Below are 19,861 nucleotides of genomic sequence, written 5' to 3'. Positions count from 1 at the left end.
CAGTTGGATTCCTTGAGTCCGCAAGGGATGGTGGGCTCCGCCCCCTGCAACTAAGATTGAACACGGCACCTTGAGCTGAGCTGCCGCTGAGCTCCTAGATGGCACAGTTGGCTGGAGTGTGTCCTCTCAACCACAAGGTTGCCGGTTCGACTCCCACCAAGAAATGGTGGGCTGTGCCCCCTGCAACTAGAAAGGGCAACTGGACCTGGAGCTGAGCTGCGCCTTCCACAACTAAGACTGAAAGGGACAACAACTTGAAGTTGAATGGCACCCTCCACAACTAACATTGAAGGACAACAACTTGACTTGGAAAAAAGTCCTGGAAGTACACACTGTTACCCAATAAAGTCCTGTTCCCCTTCCCCCCCCCCAAAAAAAAAAAAGTTAGACAACCTGAACTTTTTGCCAACAATTCATCACAATAATGCACCAGCTCACACAGCATTGTCTGTGAGGGAGTTTTTTTGCCAGTGAACAAATAACTGTATTGGAACACCCTCCTTACTCACCTGATCTGGCCCTCAATGACTTCTTTCTTTACCCGAAAATAAAGGCAATATTGAAAGGAAGACATTTTGATGACATTCAGGACATCAAGGGTAATACGATGACAGCTATTATGGTCATTCCAAAAAAGAGTTCCAAAATTGCTTAGAAGGGTGGACTAGGCACTGGCATCAGTGCATAGATTCCCAAGGGGAGTACTTCGAAGGTGACCATGGTGATATTCAGCGATGAGGCGTGTAGCACTTTTTCTAGGATGAGTTCACTAACTTAATTGTCTGACCTCGTATGTATGTTTGAAGATAAAAGGTCTTGTGTAAACCAAGTCTTCCTGTTTACTTCTGGACAGAGATCTGTGGGGATGGGGGTGCGAAGGTTTTCATGGTACAGGAAAAGAGGAGCCAGGCAATTTTTGAAAATCAGCAGTGATACTATACAGGAAACAAATTTTTAGTCTTTGTATATCCCTTTTGGATTTGCTGAAAGGTAAATTTAGTGTGAGCTCACTGAAAGGGGACATTTGATGTTTATTTTTGTAAAGGAAATTAACGGGGTGTGAGTGGCAGGGTTGAGACCTGAAGTTCCTCTTCCAGATAAGGAAAACTCCCCTTAGTGAGGAATCTCCAGACTGATTATGGTATATTTCTGCCATGCAAGATAACTTCAGACTCCCTCCTTTAAGGGAAGTAGTAAGGAAAATACATACTAGGCAACTGTGTAAGACGATTTGTAGATAAAAAGCTTATACTGACAGAAGACCCTGTACACCTCTTATTCCCTGGGTCAACTGAACCAGTTCACCTTCATTCCACAGTGAGTGGTTAGTAGATTTAGACAAATGTAAGAATTTGGGACCAGAGTTGGGGATCCAAAATTTTTAAGTGTAAAGTATAGGCTAGAGATTTATAATGTTACTTCTTAGTTTGCTTTGTTTGTAAGTAGGAAGCTAGAAGTTGAGCTCCCAAATAAGATATTTTAGGAATAGTGTTTCTTAAGTAATTCCAAACATAAGTACATCTACAAAGAAGTAAATGAAACCTAGTGGGAAGTTGAGCTCCCAAATAAGATATTTTAGGAATAGTGTTTCTTAAGTAATTCCAAACATCAGTACATCTACAAAGAAGTAAATGAAACCTAGTGGGAAGTTGAGCTCCCAAATAAGATATTTTAGGAATAGTGTTTCTTAAGTAATTCCAAACATCAGTACATCTACAAAGAAGTAAATGAAACCTAGTGGGTAAGGTATCAATCAGATTGAGCAATGAGCAGCACCTGGGGATAGACATTCCCCACAGCTGAGGAAAAACACATCACAGAAGAGCATACTTAGTAAAATTTATTTTTTAAAAAAAAGAAAAACAATAATTTATGCCTTTGGCAAAACAAAGGATCTTATCAATATAAATGTTTCTTAGAAAACATATGAAAAGATAATATAAAATATATATATCAATAATAACATTACAGCAAAAGTAATAATGATTCTATAACAATGACAAGTGAGAATATTTGTGGCCCTTACAGAGCAGTGTTTCTGGAAGGTCCTATAAATTCTCCTTTTTTTAGTTACATTTTAAGATAGCTTGATACACCATATCTAAACTTAGAAAGACAATCAATTAAAGGATATTTATTTGCATCACAAAATAATTCTTCACCAAAAAATAAAAATCAACTACAGGATTTTTATAAGGGATCCTTCAAATTAACAAATTTTCCTATGCATTTAGAATATAATTAACCAAATACATGTGTCCCCAACTTCTTTCATTATAGCTTGGTTGCATACAGTGAGGTATACCTGGAAGTGAGGCAGTAGCAGAGTCGGGTTTCAGATCTGGCTAGAGAGTGTGTGTCCTTATAGTATGAGGACATGGTTGGGAGCACAAGTTCTCTCAATCTTTTGTTTCTCTCATCCTGAGCTCTTAATTTTCTTGTCTCAACTGTCTCTTTTTCTGGTAAACTTTGTTCACCTGGTACTCTCAGGCAAACAGAAAGGAGGAAGTCATCTGGGAGGGGTACAAATTAATGAATTAGTAAGTCACTCCCACAGAGCAGAGTGAGAGGAAAATCCAGGATTCAGAGTGTGTCAAAGAATTACCTTGACCTTGTTCTCAATTGTTCCCCTGACATGATCTAAGCTCAGCATTATGGACTTGGCTGGGGAAAAGCAGGGACAATTGTGAACCCTCGCTATGTTTCTGAGGCCGCTCTCCCAGGAGGGGCGCCTGAAGCCTTGAGGAGCAGCAGGGTGCAGGCCAGCCCTCCTGGCGCATGGACTCAGGCCTATTTGTCGCACTCCTCCTGACTCCCCTCAGCACAGTGGTAGTGCTTCTCACAGAACTCCTGGATCCGGCTGCAGGCCTCCAGCATCATCACTTCGGGGACTGTGATGACCACTCGGAAGAAATTCGGGTACTCGAAGCACTGCAAAAATAAGTGCCTGTTATTCTCAGAGCAACTGTATCTGGTACTGGACCACCCGAAAATGGCCAGGGCCCTCCTCAGCAGGAAGCAGTGACACCATTTACTCAGGGCTATCAATTCTCTTAGTTCCAGTACCGGGGTGCTAAGGTAGTAACTGAGTTAAGTCATTTTAAAAGGGACTCGTGTGACAAGCTTGATTTCCCCACACCTAGAAGGTCCGGCCACACTTTTTCTGCCTGGTACAGAATGGCATAATGAGGAGGAGAAACAAATTTTAATTAAAGGCCATGAGACACGTCAGTTTGAATCCTATCAAATAAGAACACACTTTGTTGGGGGAGAAAAAGGCTAAAGAAAGACCAGCTGTGGGACAGCTTCTGAGACTCTTGAAACTGTTGAGAATGTCCTGAGAGGGATGTAAGAACTCACCGTTGCCGGGAGGCAGTGGACAGATTGCTCGGCAACTAACCGTTCCGTGAACTCCACATCATTCTCAAATTCTGGGAAATGTTCCATCTCAATTTCAACCTATACCAGTAAGAGAGAGAGGCAAACTTATCAGAAGGAGGAAAAACAGGTCAACTCCCTATGCCAGAAACTGAAGTAAGGACTGCTATAAAAACGATCTTGGAACTCTACAACTAAAAATTAATTTGATAAATAAGTACTAGCCCTTACGGAATTTTTCGTAGGGAAGAAAGAAAATATTTATATTAATATTTTAGTTTATTGAAAGTTTCCTTTCTGGATTCTGATAAATAAAAGTTGGAAATAGAATGCCAGTGTTTCTCAAAAAAGGCACTATTACCATGTTTCCCCAAAAATAAGACCTACCCAGACAATCAGCTCTAATGAGTCTTTTGGAGCAAAAATTAATATAAGACCTTGTCTTATTTTACTACAATATAAGACCGGGTCTTTATAATATAATATAATATAATATAATATAATATAATATAATATAATATAATACCAGGTCTTATATTAATTTTTGCTCCAAAAGACGCATTGGAGATGATTGTCCGGCTAGGTCTTATTTTCAGGGTAACATGGTAGCATTTGGGCCTTGATTCATGGAACTATCCCACCCATTGCAAGATATTTAGCATGCTTGGCCCATAAAATGCCAACAGCACTCTCCCCACCCTCCACTTTACCCCCAGTTATTCTGAAATAAACAAAATTCCCATACATTCACAAATACCCTAAGGGAACCAGTATCATTCCCACTTGAGAACTACAATGGTGAAAGCCTCTTATTTGCGTCTTAATTCTTCCCTGTGTGTACATATAAAATGAGTCCCTGTATTAAGGAATTAATTCATTTTAAGAGTGTTTGTTTGTTAACACTAAGCTTACATCATGTCAGCAGAACACTTCAGAACAAGGTCAAGGTAATTCTTTAACTGACTGGCTCAGGAGCCTAGCTCTTTGTGAGCCCTGCAGTCTAGCTTTCCTTTGCCTTATCGGAAGTGCCTGCCCCACATTCTTACCATGAGGTACATGGCCCCAGACGGGCGGACTGGCCGGAGTCCAGGGATGGCAGCCAATGCCCCATAGCACAGATCCGCATTGGACTACAAGAGGAGGCAGAGACATCAAGGATTAAAAGTTAACTAAAAGTAAAAAACAAGTTATTAAAAGGAGAGCCTACGTCAAAGGTGGGGAACCTAAGTTTTCCCTACTGGCATAAGGAATGAACCTGCCACATAAAGCTTTTGGCCAGGAGCAGAGTGAACTGCCAGAAGTTAGAAAAATGTATGGGTGGATACTGCACTAATGCCACCTCCTGATTTGGAAGCACCATCATGGAACATTGTTCCAGAAGTGAGGAGCCATTATTCTTAATTCCACTGGTGGCGTTCCCTGAATCCCCAAGTGGAAAGCCACAGGCTGCGCTTACCTTGAGGAAGCTTAGAGTGTTGTGGTAGAACTCTTGAGGGGTGCGATGCAGGATGCTTTTCAGAGCTCCCTGGACAATGGTGCAGGGTCCCAGGATCCGCTGACTCAGCTTTACCAGTCCATCTCGGATCTAAAAGCCCCCCAGCAAACACATTATTTAGCCTCCATTAAGCATCCGGCTTTGGGAACTGTTGTTCTGACCATTCTTTCTATCAGTTTTTAAATCTCTGGAAAAGTGGCAGTGCCTAGTGGCATTCTTAGACCCTGCGTATGTAGGCTAGCTCTGCTCCGCACCTGCTGTGTGATTCTCGGCAAATTATACACCTTTCTCTGTACCTCAGTTTTCTCAGCTATAAAATGGAGATAATAATGATACTGGCCCCAGGTGGTTGTTGGGAGGATTAAATTAAAATAATGTATATAAAGCACTGGCACATTGTATGCCTACAAACACTATTATGTGTATTACTGATATTGTTTCCTTTTTTTGTGGTCCTAACATTGGAAGTTCTTCACAGAGCCAGGTGGAGGAAAACGGAGTTTTCAGAGGAAGTAATACCATCTTTATCTAGCATCTTTCTAGGCACCCAGAATGACAGGGCCAAGACGAAAGATGGGAAAAGAAAACACCTCCTAACCACGGTGCACGTGAAATAAATAGCTATCCCAAATTAGACATACCACATTGCTCTCACCTCATTGCCAAAAATATCTTTTCGGTCATGGATGAGGATCCAGCCCAATCTCCAGCCGGGAACCAGCCAGCGCTTGGCCAGCCCTCCACAGGAAAGGATGGGGACGTTGCTGCTGAGGGTGGCCAGAGGCTCAAATTTGGAATCTGAAAACACCTGAGGAGAAGAGGAGCTTGCTGTAGTTGTCTTCTTGCTTACTGTCTTCCAAATCCCAGGCCTCCTACCCTTTTCCTCATATCCTCAAAGTTAGGGGCCCATCCCTACACTGAAGCATAAGTGGGATCCCAAGAGGCTTCAAGGGGGACTATCCAAAGACATTTAACCTGTGTCTGGTCTGGATTAAAGGGAGCCTAAAATGAGGAAACTGACCCTAGCCCTGTAACACGTACAACCCCTTGAAGCCAGCTCTAGAGAGTGTACGACTATACTCTGGTTTCTTTTCAAATTGTATAAATCTTTCGCCTTTTACTAAAGATTTTCTGTGGAGAATGTACGACTGCCTTGGAGTTATAAATTTAAAAATAAAATATGGGTCCACAATCACTTATTTGAAATCCCTGGGCCAAATATGTTGCAGAATTATTTGGATTTTAGAAAGGTTACGTAGCACATGGACCACATATTATATAACACCCCCAGAGCTCTCTGGGACACCACTCCTAATCAAGCAGATTACCGTTTCTGCCCCTTCCCCTACACTCTTAGAAAGATCCGTAAGTGAGAAAAATAGAAATCTACATATATCTTTGTATCAGGCCAAGTCAGGTATTGCCACTGAGTGAATTCCAAAAATCTTCAGATTTTCATAGCTTTTTGGATTTCAGAAACTGGCTGAGTAGCTGTACAGCCATACAGTTGTGAAGAATGCAGGGATATTGACTTGCTGTCCTGAGATGATCAGGAGTCGCTTCTGATTATTTAGATGCCACCTCTAAAGGTCCCATGAAATAATTTGGAATTGAGATTATTGCAGTGAGATGTCCTGCCCAAGACTCACCATGTCTCCATAGATCTCATCAGCTAAGATGGGGACACACTGCCTTGCAGCCACTGAAAACAAGAGAAACATGCTGAAATCATTTTTAACGTGAATTGCCTTTGCACTTAACATTCACCTGGGCTTACTGTACTTTGCATTTCATGTTTTTGGGGTTTGTCTTCCTCTTTAAGAACTCTAAATTCTAATTATACTCTTCCAGGGTATAAGGCCTTAATGAACTAGATATTTCAAACCCTCTCTTCTGCCTGATGGGAGTGATGAAGAGGCAAGTATTTCCTCTTTGTCTTATTCTTTGAAGCAAGTCTTACCATTCTAGTGGCACACTATTCACTAGAGACCCCAGTGGAGATTCCCCACCTCCATTCTAAGTTTGGAACTTAGTGACGGACTCTTCTCATTCCAGAAAACGGTTAAAGGATTCCATCCCCATCTCTTCCCCTGTCAAGTGAAGTCTGCTGGACTTACCGGCCAGAATCTTCTGGAGATGATTTTTACTAAACACTGACCCACAGGGATTTGATGGGTTGTTGACAATGAGACAAGCTGTCTTTTCATCAATCAGAGATTCTAATTGTTTCAGGTCAATTTCCCAAGACTTCTCTGGCTGGGGAGGAAGAAACGGTGAAACTAAGATGATTCTGAAAAATTTAGATGGACTACTTCCTTAATTCAACAGTGTAATGTAAATAATAAAATTTGTTTGTGGTCTTGACCACCCATTCCAAATCCTTCTCTGCTAAGATAATCCTCATGTATTTTTAAGAAGTAGTAATTGAGCACTTGTATCTAAAATTAAAAAGTCATTTACCAATAAGTTGTAGAGTTTAACCTCAATCCCCATAGATTCAGCCAAAGTCCTATATAGAGAAAAGCCGGGTCTTGGAACTAGGATGTTTTGCCCTGGGTTGGCCAACACAGCTAAACAAAGTTCAATAGCCTGACTGCAGCCACTTGTCAGAATGACATCCTGTGAAGGAAAAAAAAAGATTCATTTTATTAGGAGTTCCAACAGCAATAGGAGAAAAGAGATTATCAGATGAGTGAGAGGGAGCAAAAATAAACTTACTTTTATGAGTTCTAACTAAAGTAGTAGGGACTATACTAAGCCAAAAATAAAAGAAATTAATGTATTTCTATATATCAATATCTAAAAGTTGTTGAAAATATTAGCCACGTAAGAGAAATAAACAATCACTTAAACAAAGGATAAGTCAGCTGTGATGCAGCCAACTTCCATGAGGGATCATTATCACCTTGGGTTTTTTGCCTGGTTGTTTATTTACTTTTGACCTAGAGATTTGAAGCCTGACTCTTCTCTGAAATACGGACGAAGGGCACCTCTTATGTTAAGAAATATCGACCGCACACAGCAGACAAGAGAGGCGAAGGTAGCATTTAAATTTGGCACTGCTGTCAATTCACTATGTCACGGTACCTCTATCTTCCTCTCTGAGTGACCTCAAGGTGAATGAGGGAAGCTATAAATTTTTAAAAGACCCTATTGATAAAATAAAAACAATGAATTATTCGGTGTTTATGAATTATTGTTTTCCAATGATCTTTTGCAGAGAATCAAATATAGGGTGACCTCTGAGTTCTTTGAGCCTCCTTAAGACAGACACCATATAAGCTGAATGCCCACATCATCATCTTACTGTAATGACATGAAATATAATTACTGATGGGTAGCCTCACTATCCAGGAAGTCCTCAAATTGCGACAGGGAAGTTAGCCTCAGCTTTTGTTCTTCGTGAAACCCTTATTCCTTGTAGGACAGAAATAAGGAAAAGGGTATTGTTTGCCCAGTATTGCTTTTGAGCTGGTACCTTGTCTAAGGCTCACCTTAGCCTCCAGGGGTGCCTCAGGACAGTGGTAATAAGAAGCAATCTCTTCCCGACTGGATAGGTAACCTGAAAGAAAGGAGCAGAAGGAGGAAGCTGGAAGTTTTCATCCCACAACTGACAGCTAGGCTATAGAGTCACAGGGCTTCCAGCTTCCTTTAGTCCCTGCTCAGAGCACATATTATTCAGATTAGCTCTCAGCTGCTGTCAATAAAGGAGATTAACTTTACATTGGATAATTTTATAATAAGCACAAATGTATAAATAATAACAAAAGAAGAGCTCCCCAAACTATAAAACACTGCGCCACCTTGGTTCCTGGGATTCTGTGTTTATTCTCCATAAAATACAGAATTTAGATTATTCCCAAATCCCTTCCAGGAACCATATCTTTGAAAAGTTGTAATCAATGAATTTAGTGCATTGGGTCCATTTTAAGGTTTTCATATTAAATACCTATTAGTGTTTTGTTACAAATTTTTCTTTCTAAATTCAAATGTTGGCTTACAAATTTGAAGGATACATAGTTTCATGCAAATGATCATTTTTGCAAAACTGCTCTTCAAAAACATTGTCTTTAGTTAGCAAGGCCAGAGGCAATATTTCATGATGTCTGTTAACTTAATAGGTAGAGGAGTCTCTTGAAGTTATGTGAATCAGCACTTCCTGAATTACTAATAAGGAAGAGTCGTTCCCTAAATATACAGTGGATTGTCTGTGTTTGCTTTGGCATGAGTGTTATTTATTTTTTTAATATTTAAGAGACTTGATTTTGGTTTTTCAGGTTAAATCAATTCTCTAATACTTTGGTTGTAAAAGCCATCATAAACTTTTTTTATAACCTAACTTTTAGTCTTACTGCTTTTATTTTTGTTGTATGAGACTTTATAAAATGTAAATAATCAACCTAAAAATCATGTCCCTGATAACCTCTTTGAAGTGTTTTTAAAATTCTATTTTAGCATGAAACCGAATTTTTATTCTGCATTAAGAATATGTTTTCATGTACACCTATGCACAAGAGAAAAATGTGCAACACTAAAACAAAATCAAGGAATCACTTATTTTACCAAAATGTTTAGGGAAGAAATGTTTACCAGATGGAGAAAGTTAAACCTAAATAAGAATAATTTCTTTCTGTCAGAAACAGCCTTCTATCCTTCAATTAAAGAGCCCATTCTTTGTTGGTGATGGTGGTGGTTTTTTTTCCTCTTTAATTTGGAACAAGTACAGTTTCACTGTGAGCAGAGATCAGGACCATAATTAAGATAAGCCTTGAATACACAGAGAAGGATAAATAAAGACAAAGAACTATTTACATAGGGTAATATGTAAATTAATTTAGGACCTAGAGGACTCAGTAAACAAGCAGCGGCAGCCCAATTCAAGGCCTTCATTTGATAATTAGTAACGATAGGATAGGAGCATTAATTTAGAAATAAGTAGGTGATGGGAGCTTAAAAGGCAGATGTGGGTATGCCAAAGAAGTTGGACCTTAAATCTTTTGTTTAAGCATCCTAAGACACCTTTCCTCAAATCCAAATGGCCATTTTATCTTAGCCTCTCCTTAGGAACTACACATCAGGAAAGCAAGGAGAATTGCTAGAAATTTATTCCTCTTGGAAGAGCATTCAAGATTTAGAAGCCACCAGACAGTCTCAGGAGGAGCTTACCAATGGAAGGAGCATAGCCATTATACTTTCCGGAGTCCAGGGCATCTTTCATTGCTTGGGTAACTTCCGGGTCTGTAGGCAGGTTTCCAAACACAGTAGGGTCCCCTTTTCATGGGAGAAATTAGGAAAGAAAAAGAAAAGAAGAGCCATCCAGATGTTAGTCTTCCACATCCAGTGCTCAGACTCATCCTCTACTCCCATCTTTTCCAACCAGCCCGTGAGGATGTGGGTGAGGGGTACAATGACCGCCCCAGTCCAGTGTCCCCAACTCACCAATTGACAGAGCAATCATGGTTTTGTCTGGGTTTGGCTTCACCTTCATGTTGTCCACGATGGTCCGGATGGGATTGAAAGTATTGTTGGCCATGTCCGAGGGCCTCACAGACCACCTGGCCTTCCTGCCTTTCCCTTTTTCCTGCTTGGAGTTTTTCCCACCGATGTTAACATGAACATCCAGAACGGAGGGGAGGTTGCTGTTGCCGTTCATCTGGATCATGTACGGGTCCATCACTAACAGAGTCTGTGGGGAAAAGAAGGAAGTTCCTGTGACACAAAGAACAGAGCACCATCCCGAATAGCTATTCTTGGACCTAAACATCGGAGTGATTTCATGGACGCCTCTTTCCAAACTTTTTTCTTTGTTTTGCTGCTTTCGCATGTAAAGTAGCTTTGTTAAGAATGAGGGGAGTTTTAAGACTTTTTGCTGAGATGGAAAATGAAGCAAGAACCCATTCTATAGTGTTAGTAGGGAGCATTCTGTTGAATACTTATTTACTATGATATTTGCCAAGTTCAACCCTAAAATCACATAAAAGTTTAACCGTGCTCTCAGTGAAACTGAGGGGAAATGACATGAAAATTATTAAACAATCAAAACATATATGTTTTCTCTTTCCCATGCAAGAGAAATCCAAGAAAGACTGTCCCTAACACTTCAACAGACTGTAAATTGCCTTCTGCAAACAAGAACCGGGAAAAATCATTCCATGTTGTTAGAAATTTAGTGTTAATATTATCGTTTGTAAAAAATAAAGCCCTATCCCATAAGCATCTTTCTGCCCTGTGGGTAAAGAAGTCAATACACCCCCAGTCCAAAGAATAAAAGCATACATCCCAATCCCTACCACCATATTAGCTGAGGCTTGAGATTTTACCTTCCAAGTAAAGGAGAAGGAACCTCAAAGATGCCAAACAAGAAAGCTGTCGTAGTTCTTCTTTGACAAGTGACAATGAACTCAGATGCAATTCCTGACTCCTGAAATAGTCTGCACAAATGGGCGTTGGGCCTAAAACTTTTGTGCTATTGGTTGGAATTAGAATTGGGCAGCCAACCCTCTTCTTTCCTCCCCTCTCACTTTTTGCTTCTTCTCACTCCTAACCCCACCCCCATTGGCCAAATCAGGAATTTGTCCTCACCTCAAACATCTGGAATTCTCTGTGTTAACTCTTTCTGGGCACTTTGTGAGATGTTGGAGAGGACTGTCAGAGGGGTAATTAGGATTACAGTTGGTAATTTTTATTATTTTTTTCATCACAAAACAACCTATTAAAATTTTAACAGTCCAGAAATGTGCGAGGTAAAAAGTGGGAGTCCTTCCTTGCACTTTGCTGTCTGTATACTCCATTCTCACTCTCAGGGGTAAGCAGTGGTAATAATTTGGGCTTTCTACCCATTCACCAAGATAGACGAAAGGTAGGTAGGTAGATAGGTAGGTAGATACATAGATATATAATAATAGATAGATAGCTAGATAGATACTTAGATGATTGATAAAAATAGATAGAAGATAGCTACATACATACATACATACATATAAATTTTCAAAACACAGATGGGATCATACTCTACAACTTGTTCCACAACATGTTTATTTACTTCCTACACCTTGGACTCCTTTCCCTGTCAGTCCCCAAATTTCTAGTCCAGTCAGAACAAACTGGGCAGCTAAAAGTAAATTAAGGCCCACTCAACAAATATCTTAAAAGTACAGGGTCTTGTAGGTAACGAAAACCTGTGCAATTTTATCCTTACACTGTTAATTTTCCTTCATTTACCTGCTATGGAGTTACTCGTAAGCTATCAGGTGAGATCTACACAAACAACATCGCTAAGTAAGCATAGCAGAGATCTCAGCATTCCCGTGAGCCTACAAAAAAAATGCTACCCATTCAAGGGTTAAGAGAAACCTTGGTGACCCGTGGCACAGATCCTATTTGTTTATTTATTGGGAGAGGAAGAGTTGTTACATAAATTCTTTCTTCTCCATCTACTTTTTGTGATTTGAGTCTCCAATGGGATTGAATAACCTTTTGTTTTTCTGGACCTTTCGTCTCTTAGGGCTTTGAAGAATTTATATAATTCATTCTCTTCCCCATTCCTGTCAAGCATTTACTACCTCATCTTACCAGTGGAGCGGCAGAAGCACTAGGCAAGGGCAAGAGGCCAGCCAGGGCAAAGGGAGTTTAGTCCTGAAGCTGGAGCCCTGAGCCCTGAGCTAGATAATCAGGGCAGCTCTGTTTCAAAAGGCAAATACACAGCCCTGTCTCTACAACATCCAAAGACACAGAAAAGGAAAGTCTTAAGTCAACTCTGCCATTTGGCACCCTATGGCAGGAGGCAAGTGGCTTGTTTGTTTTAGTAAATGCAGTTAAACATTCTATAGGTAAGAGTATACTTCACAGGATGGACAGGGTTTCCCTGTGTGTAGTAGCCAAAGGAGTGAGAACATGGTATTGTTTCCAAAGCACGTAGATTTTGTCGAGAGAAGACCATCCTTTTCGAAATGCTTTTATTCCACCACCCTCCATTTTAAATATAACACATGTGTGCGGAGAAAATCAGAAAAAAATTAAAAAGCTTTTATAACCCCACCACCACTCTTAACACATTAGTCTTATTTTCCCCCCATAAAGTTGGGATCTTGTTCTTTAATGTATTTTTTAAAGTGAGATAAAATTCACATAACAAAAAATTCACCATTTTCGAAGGGGAAGATTCAGGGGTTTTCAGTACACTCACAATGTTGTGCGGCCATCACCACTATCGAATTCCAAAACATTTTCATATAAGTAGCCTCTCCCCACTCCCGCTCAGCCTCCAGCACCACAATCTACTTTCTATCTCTATGGATTTACCTATTCCTGACATTTCATATAGATTCATACACTACATGGCCTTGTGTACCTGACTTCTGTCACCTAGCAAAGGTTTTCAAGGTTCATCCAAGTTGTGCTTGTATCAGTACTTCATTCCTTTTTATGGCTGATTAATATTCCACTGTAGAGATACGCCGCATTTGCTTACCCATTCACCAGCTGGGTGGTGTACACTTTTTGGCTATTACAAATGACGCTGTTATTGACATTTGTATACAAGTTTTTGTGTGACTATATATTTCAAGTCACTTGGATAGTTTTGCTTTGTGAATTTTAAAATTAGACCATGAATATTTCCTTAAGATAAATTTTTTCTATACACTGATTTACTGCATTGAAGAGAATAAACATTTTTCTTTTACTTTTAGTTTTTTAGTAATTAAAGTATAATATAGCCTCATATAATAAATTGAAATATAGGTGTTTATAAACTAAACCCTGAATACCTTCTTTTCTCAAAATCCCACTCCACAGAGAGTCACTTTAGCCATTTCTTGTGTATCTTTCCAAGTGTTTCTCTATGTCTATACAATACTTATATAGTTTAAACACTCACACACACACACACACACACACACACACACACACACACACTTGTTCTACAGCTGCATTGTCCCTTATTATAGCCACAGTCATAAGTGGCTATTGAATCCTTGAAATGTGGTTTGTCTCAATTTGTAGTTTGTCTCAATTGAGATATATGTTGGTGTAAAACACACATTCGGTTTTGAAGACATATAAAAATAATGTAAAACATTTTATCAATTATTTTATGTTGATTACATATTTAAATAAAATTCTGGATATATTGGGTGAAATAAAGTATATTATTAAACTTAAGTTCACCTATTTCTATTTAAGTATGGAATAGGTGAACTTAAAATATCTGTACTAGAAAATTTAAAATTACTCTGGTTTGTATTCTGTTTCTATTGGACAATGCTGTTCTATAGCTTACTTTTTAAAAAAATCTTAAAAATATGTTCTGTGGACATTCTTTCCATTTTTACACACTAAGCTCAACTTCATTCCTTTTAATGGCCGTGTTTGTTTAACCATGCTTCTCCTTTGGACATGGACAACTTCCAATTTTTTTTTCTATTACAAATAAAGCATATTGAACACAATTGTTATTTATGATTGGACATTTTTATAAGTATCCTGTAATTTGTGGGATAATTTCCTAGAAGTAGAATCACATTTCAAATACTGACAGACCTGCCAAATTGATCAACGGATAGGCTATAAGGAAGAAGAAACATACAAATATGTCTGATTTTGACAACCTCTGGGAGTTCAGATTACCTGTCAAGACAACATATCCAACTTGAGGGGTAACATGGGAATCAGCTGAGTGTTTCGCAGGGGTTCTCTAGGTGGACAGAATCTCAGAGGTTAAGATCCTTCTTGATATTGGACTTAGCAAGAGTTTAGTGAAGCAAATGGAATTTTATTGTAGAAGCTATTGTGATTGATTTCTGCCACTCAAGGTTGAGACTTTCAAAGATCCCACCTACACATGAGACTCAAGTTCAATTCTCCCACACACCCACACAGGCTTGGAACCCTGTCCCCACCTGGACATTAAAACAGGAGTCACAGCTTGTTCAAATAATCCAGGGCAGCAGTGGGGTCAGCTCACCTTTGTCTCTGGTTTTCGGCTCCTTATTGTTTGGCTCCCAGGACATTCCCTTTGTATGTTTGGAGCTGAGGCATTTTGTTATGTTTTATCCAATATTTCTAAATATTTTGGTAACTGAAGATTTTCCAGGTCATCCTGACCTCAATATTGTCAGAAATGAAAGTCTCTCTCCTTGTTTACTTGAAATGAAATGTCACCGTTACCTTAGACTAAATTCCTGAATTTTCCTGAACCTTTTATGGAACATTCTATTCTAGAATGAAGATTTTTACAGTTCTTGATACGCATTGCCAGCTTGCTTTCAAAAAGGCCAATAACCCTCCTGTCAGTAATTGTTTGCAAATGCTGGGAATGATTTTCTGAAAAAAAATATCTTTGCCAAATTGATTGACAGGAAAGAAAATGGTATTCAAGTATTGCTGTTATTTCTATTCCTTTTATTTTAGCGAGGGTGCTCACTTTTCATCTATTTATTCGTTCCTCATGATTTGTGAATTACTTGTTCACATCCCTCACCTGTCTTGAAGGGGACTCTTTTTTTTTTTTTTTTTTTTAAGTGAGACCTGGGCCTACAAAGTGACTACAGGGCAGGCACCAAAACAGCTGCTCTGAGATCACCGGCCCAGCCTCCTCTGTCTCAACCCAGCTGGCTCAGACTCAGGTTTACAGATCAAAGAACAGCCAGTAGCACAGGACTGTGGGGGGTGGTCTGCAAATAGAGCAGCTGACGCAGAATGTGGAGAGCCCAGGGAGTGTGAAGGGGCTGTGTTCAGCCTCATTCGGCAGCCGACAACTGAACCTAGGTCAGAAGGAAAAACAGACGCAGCTCACAGGTTAGGTAATACCCCTCTTCCGTAGCTCGTGTTTTCTCTCAACAGAGAGCTGAGTATGGGTGGAATGGGGAACAAATGAGAGGACCCTGCTCTACTTAAGAAGCCTTATTGCCACCTGGTAAACTCATCAGGGCAGTCAATGCTCAAAAAACTGTAGAAATAGTCACAAAAAGCAACACCAACCAGCCAAAGTTAAGATTTTCGTTTAAAAGTCAAAGAACACCTTTCATTGAATTTTTTCTTATATAAAAAACTATTGTGGTTGCCATAGAAAAGTATCTTCTTATCGTGGCAAAACAATACATAACATTAAATTTACTATGTTTAAGCGTACAGTTCAGGAGTATTACATACACTCACATTGCTGTGCAACAGATCTCAAGAACTTTTCCATCTTGCAGAACTGAGACTCTATAACTGGTAGACACTAATTCTCCCTCTCCCTTCTCCCCAGCTCTTGGTAACCACCGTTCCACTTTCTGACAGAAAACTATTTTTTAAATAGTCCCACCACCCAGAGATAACCGCTGTTAACCATTTTCCCGGCAATTAACATTTTGAAATATATTTTTTTCTAGGTGTACATCCATAGGCTCTATATATCAAAATTTCCTATTCTGTCTCATTTTACATGATATTATGAACATTTTCCTACGACTATAAAACTTTTGCAGCCTCGCTTTTTAATTACCTAAAACCCTGGGCCCTCCATTTTTATACACCTGTTTCCCACACCTTTTCTTTCTCTACACATGCAAAGTGGCATAACAGCTCACACTCACTGGGCAACTATCCCCTACCAACCACTGTTTGACACACTCTGCCTGAATCATCTCATAATCCTCACATCCATCCTAGGAGTAGGGCCTGTTTCATTCATGCTCACCTTACAGGTGCAAACAGGTCACACAGGTAATGAGTGGTGAGTTGGAGTTCCGGTCTCGCCATATAGTCCCAGATTCCACTACGTAACTCTGCCTCTCTTTAGAGGATAAAGTGAGTTGAAAACTAGTCCTTTCTTCAATGGGAAGGAAGGAAGGGAGGAAGGGAGGAAGGGAGAAAGGGAGGAAGGAAGGAAGGAAGGAAGGAAGGAAGGAAGGAAGGAAGGAAGGAAGGAAGGAAGGAAGGAAGAAAAGAAAAACATGAAGAGAGAGCCACCTGGGGATAACTTTAAGGAATTAATTATGTGGATTGAGCATGGACTATTCACCTGCCTTTACTGCTTATTTCCTTATTGGTTACTTTGTGACTGCTCATCCTGAACCATTACCAAGGATCTCTCATCAATTGGGTTCAGATGTTTTAATTCCCCTAGTGGACTCTAAGCTCCCTGAGGATGTACAAGGGGGGAGCGCATCGCTTATACTGTGTTTCCCCGAAAACAAGACCTAGCCAGACCATCAGCTCTAATGCGTCTTTTGGAGCAAAAATTAATATGACCCGGTATTATATTATATTATATTATATTATATTATATTATATTATATTATATTATATTATATTATATTATATTATATTATACCTGGTATTATATTATACCCGGTCTTATATTAAAATAAGACCTTATATTAATTTTTGCTCCAAAAGATGTATTAGAGCTGATGGTCCAGCTAGGTCTTACTTTCGGGCAAACATGCTACTGTACTTCTCTGTGTCCTCTGGCACAGCGCCTTATACAATCTATGTTTAATACTTACTCGCCAGTTGGCAATAAATAGTACATAAGTGAAAGGGCAGAAGAAATGGTAGGTGAGGGAAAATCAAAGCCTTTGAGTAGGTAGAGAAGGTGGGGTAAGGAATTTAGGAGGGATTAGGAGGCTAGATTGGATTTTGATCACTTATAATGCCATCTTAATTCATAGAGAGAGCTTTGTGGTTTGTTCCCATTCATTATCTCAAATAATTTTTACACAAATAAACAAAAACCTCACAAACCTAGGAGATAGACACAGAGACGGCTGTCAGAACAGAGGGGTGAAACTGATTGAGCTTTTAAAGTTTTAACTTTTTAAGCTTTTTATTATAGAATAGTTTTAGATTTATAGAAAAGTTGCAAAAATAGCACAGCTAGTTCCCACATACCCCAACCCAGTTTTTCCCTGTTTTTAACATCTATTCATTTTCAGTCATGACTAAAAAATAAACATTGGTCCATTAATATTAACTAAATTCCGCATTTTATTTGGATATCCCCAGTGTGTCCACTAACCCTTTTTCTGTTCCAGGATCCTATCCAGATAGCATTACATTTAGTGGTGATGTCTCCTGAAGCTAATCTGATCTGAGATAGTTTCCTCTGACCTATGACAGTTTCTCAGACTTTCCTGATTTTTCACGACCTTGGCAGTTTTGACATATAGCGTTCCTCACTTTGTGTTCCGTCTGATGTTTTTCTCACGGTTAGAAGATAAGACCAGTTGAGCTATTTAATGTAACGGTCATTTGCTTCACGTCGAGGCTCTAAAGGTTAAAACAGAAACAAAACTTTCATCTGTTTGCTTATTGAAGTGCCTGCTGGCCACTTCTTGCATGGACTGTGGCAAATAATACCATCCTGTTTGTTTTGTGCTTTGCATAACCATTGAAACCACGCCCTACTGCAGTCATTCTTTAGTCAGCACTTAGTATTCCCTCATTTGTAGATGGCTAAAACCTCAATCCCCCTCCAATTCTTAGCATTCATCAAGAGTGTCATTTGTACTTACACGGGGAGCCACCAAACAAATAAGCCTCGATTCTTGGGAAATAATGCTGGGTTCTTGCCATTCTGATGTTCAGAATAATCTAGAGTCTAAACCATGCTCCAATCCTTCAGTCTATTTCTAGACCACAATTTTTCATTATTTGTGTAATAATGTATGTTGATTGTTTTTAAAAATTGAGATATAATTCATATACCATAGAATTCATCTTTTCCAAGTGTACAGTTCACTGGTTTTTAGTATATTCACGAGGTTGTACCATCATCACCATTGTCTAATTCCAGAACATTTTCACCACTCCAAAAAGCAACCCTGTACCTATTAGCAGTCACTTCCCACTCCCCACCACCACACCTTGCCCCTGGAAACCACTAATCTACTTTTTATCTCTATGGATTTGCCTATTTTGGACAGTTCCTCTAAACGAAAGAATACTACATGTGGTCTTTTGTCTGACTTCTTTCACTTAGCGTAATGTCCCCAAGTTTCAACCATGCTGTAGCATGTATTGTCACTTCATTCCTTGCATGGCTGACTAATATTTCATTGTATGAATATAGCACACTTTGTTTATCCGTTAATCAGCTGAAGGGACATTGAGGTTATTCCTTAGTTGACTGTGTTTTGATGGCTGTTCAATACCTGCTCATTGGCTCAGCTCCTGGTGTCATACTTTGTTTTCCTAATTCTCAATCCTCATCCATGTTTTATCTCCAAAAAAATATAGCCAAACAGCAGCTACTGTTGAAAACAAACACATAAAAAACATCAAATACCATCTCAATAGAAATCATGGTTGATTTTCCTACCATAGCCAATCAATAATTGATTCACATATATTTACTGAGTACTTATTATATGTTTAAGCACTGTTCGAAATTCTACAGATATAAAGTTCAAGAAGATAGATACAGACCCTGCTGTCAGGGAACTTAAGTCTAGTGACAAAGACAGACCTTAAGCTAATCATTATACAAATAGATATTGAAATTACTATAGAATAAGGGCCACAGAGGAGAAGTACAGGAAGAATAGTCCGAGTGAGGATAGAGGTTGAAGGACCCTTCCCTGAAGATGTTGCATTTAAGTTGAGTTGGAAAGATAAGGATTTGGCCACAAGGAAGGGAGAGAGATTCCAAACTGTGAAAAGAGCACGCTAAAATCCTTGATGGGTTAGGGGCTTGAGAGAAAGTAATGGGACACTACGAATAAGAGGAGAGTAGGAAACAATGAGGCTAGAGAAGGACAGAGGGGTCTGGCCAGCTGGTGCTTACGGATAAGGTGATCAGTAGATGGCTTAAACTGTTTTCCAAAGCACCAGGGCATTTAGAAATCCTTCAAGCTGCTCAAAATTAGGCAATTTTTCTTTCAGTCCTATGAGGAGCAATTCTGCTCCTGAACCTGTTCTTGCCCACAGGTAACACATCCTAGATATTTTCTCATCCACTGGTATGCTGGATATCTTTCCTTTGCATCTTCAGATCCACTC

General features: G+C 39.5%; 1 protein-coding gene and 1 pseudogene across 1 annotated transcript; one reads left to right on the top strand and one right to left on the bottom strand.

Moving 5' to 3' along the window:
- Positions 1 to 1,822: 1,822 nt before the first annotated feature.
- TAT (tyrosine aminotransferase) lies at positions 1,823 to 11,300 on the bottom strand. Its single transcript, XM_033129092.1, has 12 exons — positions 11,194 to 11,300; positions 10,313 to 10,559; positions 10,040 to 10,144; positions 8,368 to 8,435; positions 7,334 to 7,492; positions 6,991 to 7,129; positions 6,523 to 6,575; positions 5,529 to 5,681; positions 4,835 to 4,963; positions 4,425 to 4,508; positions 3,361 to 3,459; positions 1,823 to 2,931 (listed from the first exon to the last, which is right to left on the bottom strand). Exons 2-12 carry the CDS (start codon positions 10,545 to 10,547, stop codon positions 2,791 to 2,793), a joined length of 1,365 nt encoding a protein of 454 aa, XP_032984983.1. The 5' UTR covers positions 10,548 to 10,559; positions 11,194 to 11,300; the 3' UTR covers positions 1,823 to 2,790.
- LOC117035651 (uncharacterized) lies at positions 5,950 to 6,079 on the top strand (annotated as a pseudogene).
- Positions 11,301 to 19,861: the final 8,561 nt, after the last annotated feature.

This window comes from Rhinolophus ferrumequinum, chromosome 15 (assembly GCF_004115265.2).
Source record: "Rhinolophus ferrumequinum isolate MPI-CBG mRhiFer1 chromosome 15, mRhiFer1_v1.p, whole genome shotgun sequence".
Classification (NCBI taxonomy): Eukaryota; Metazoa; Chordata; class Mammalia; order Chiroptera; family Rhinolophidae; genus Rhinolophus; species Rhinolophus ferrumequinum.
This window is presented reverse-complemented; position numbering and strand designations above follow the sequence as displayed.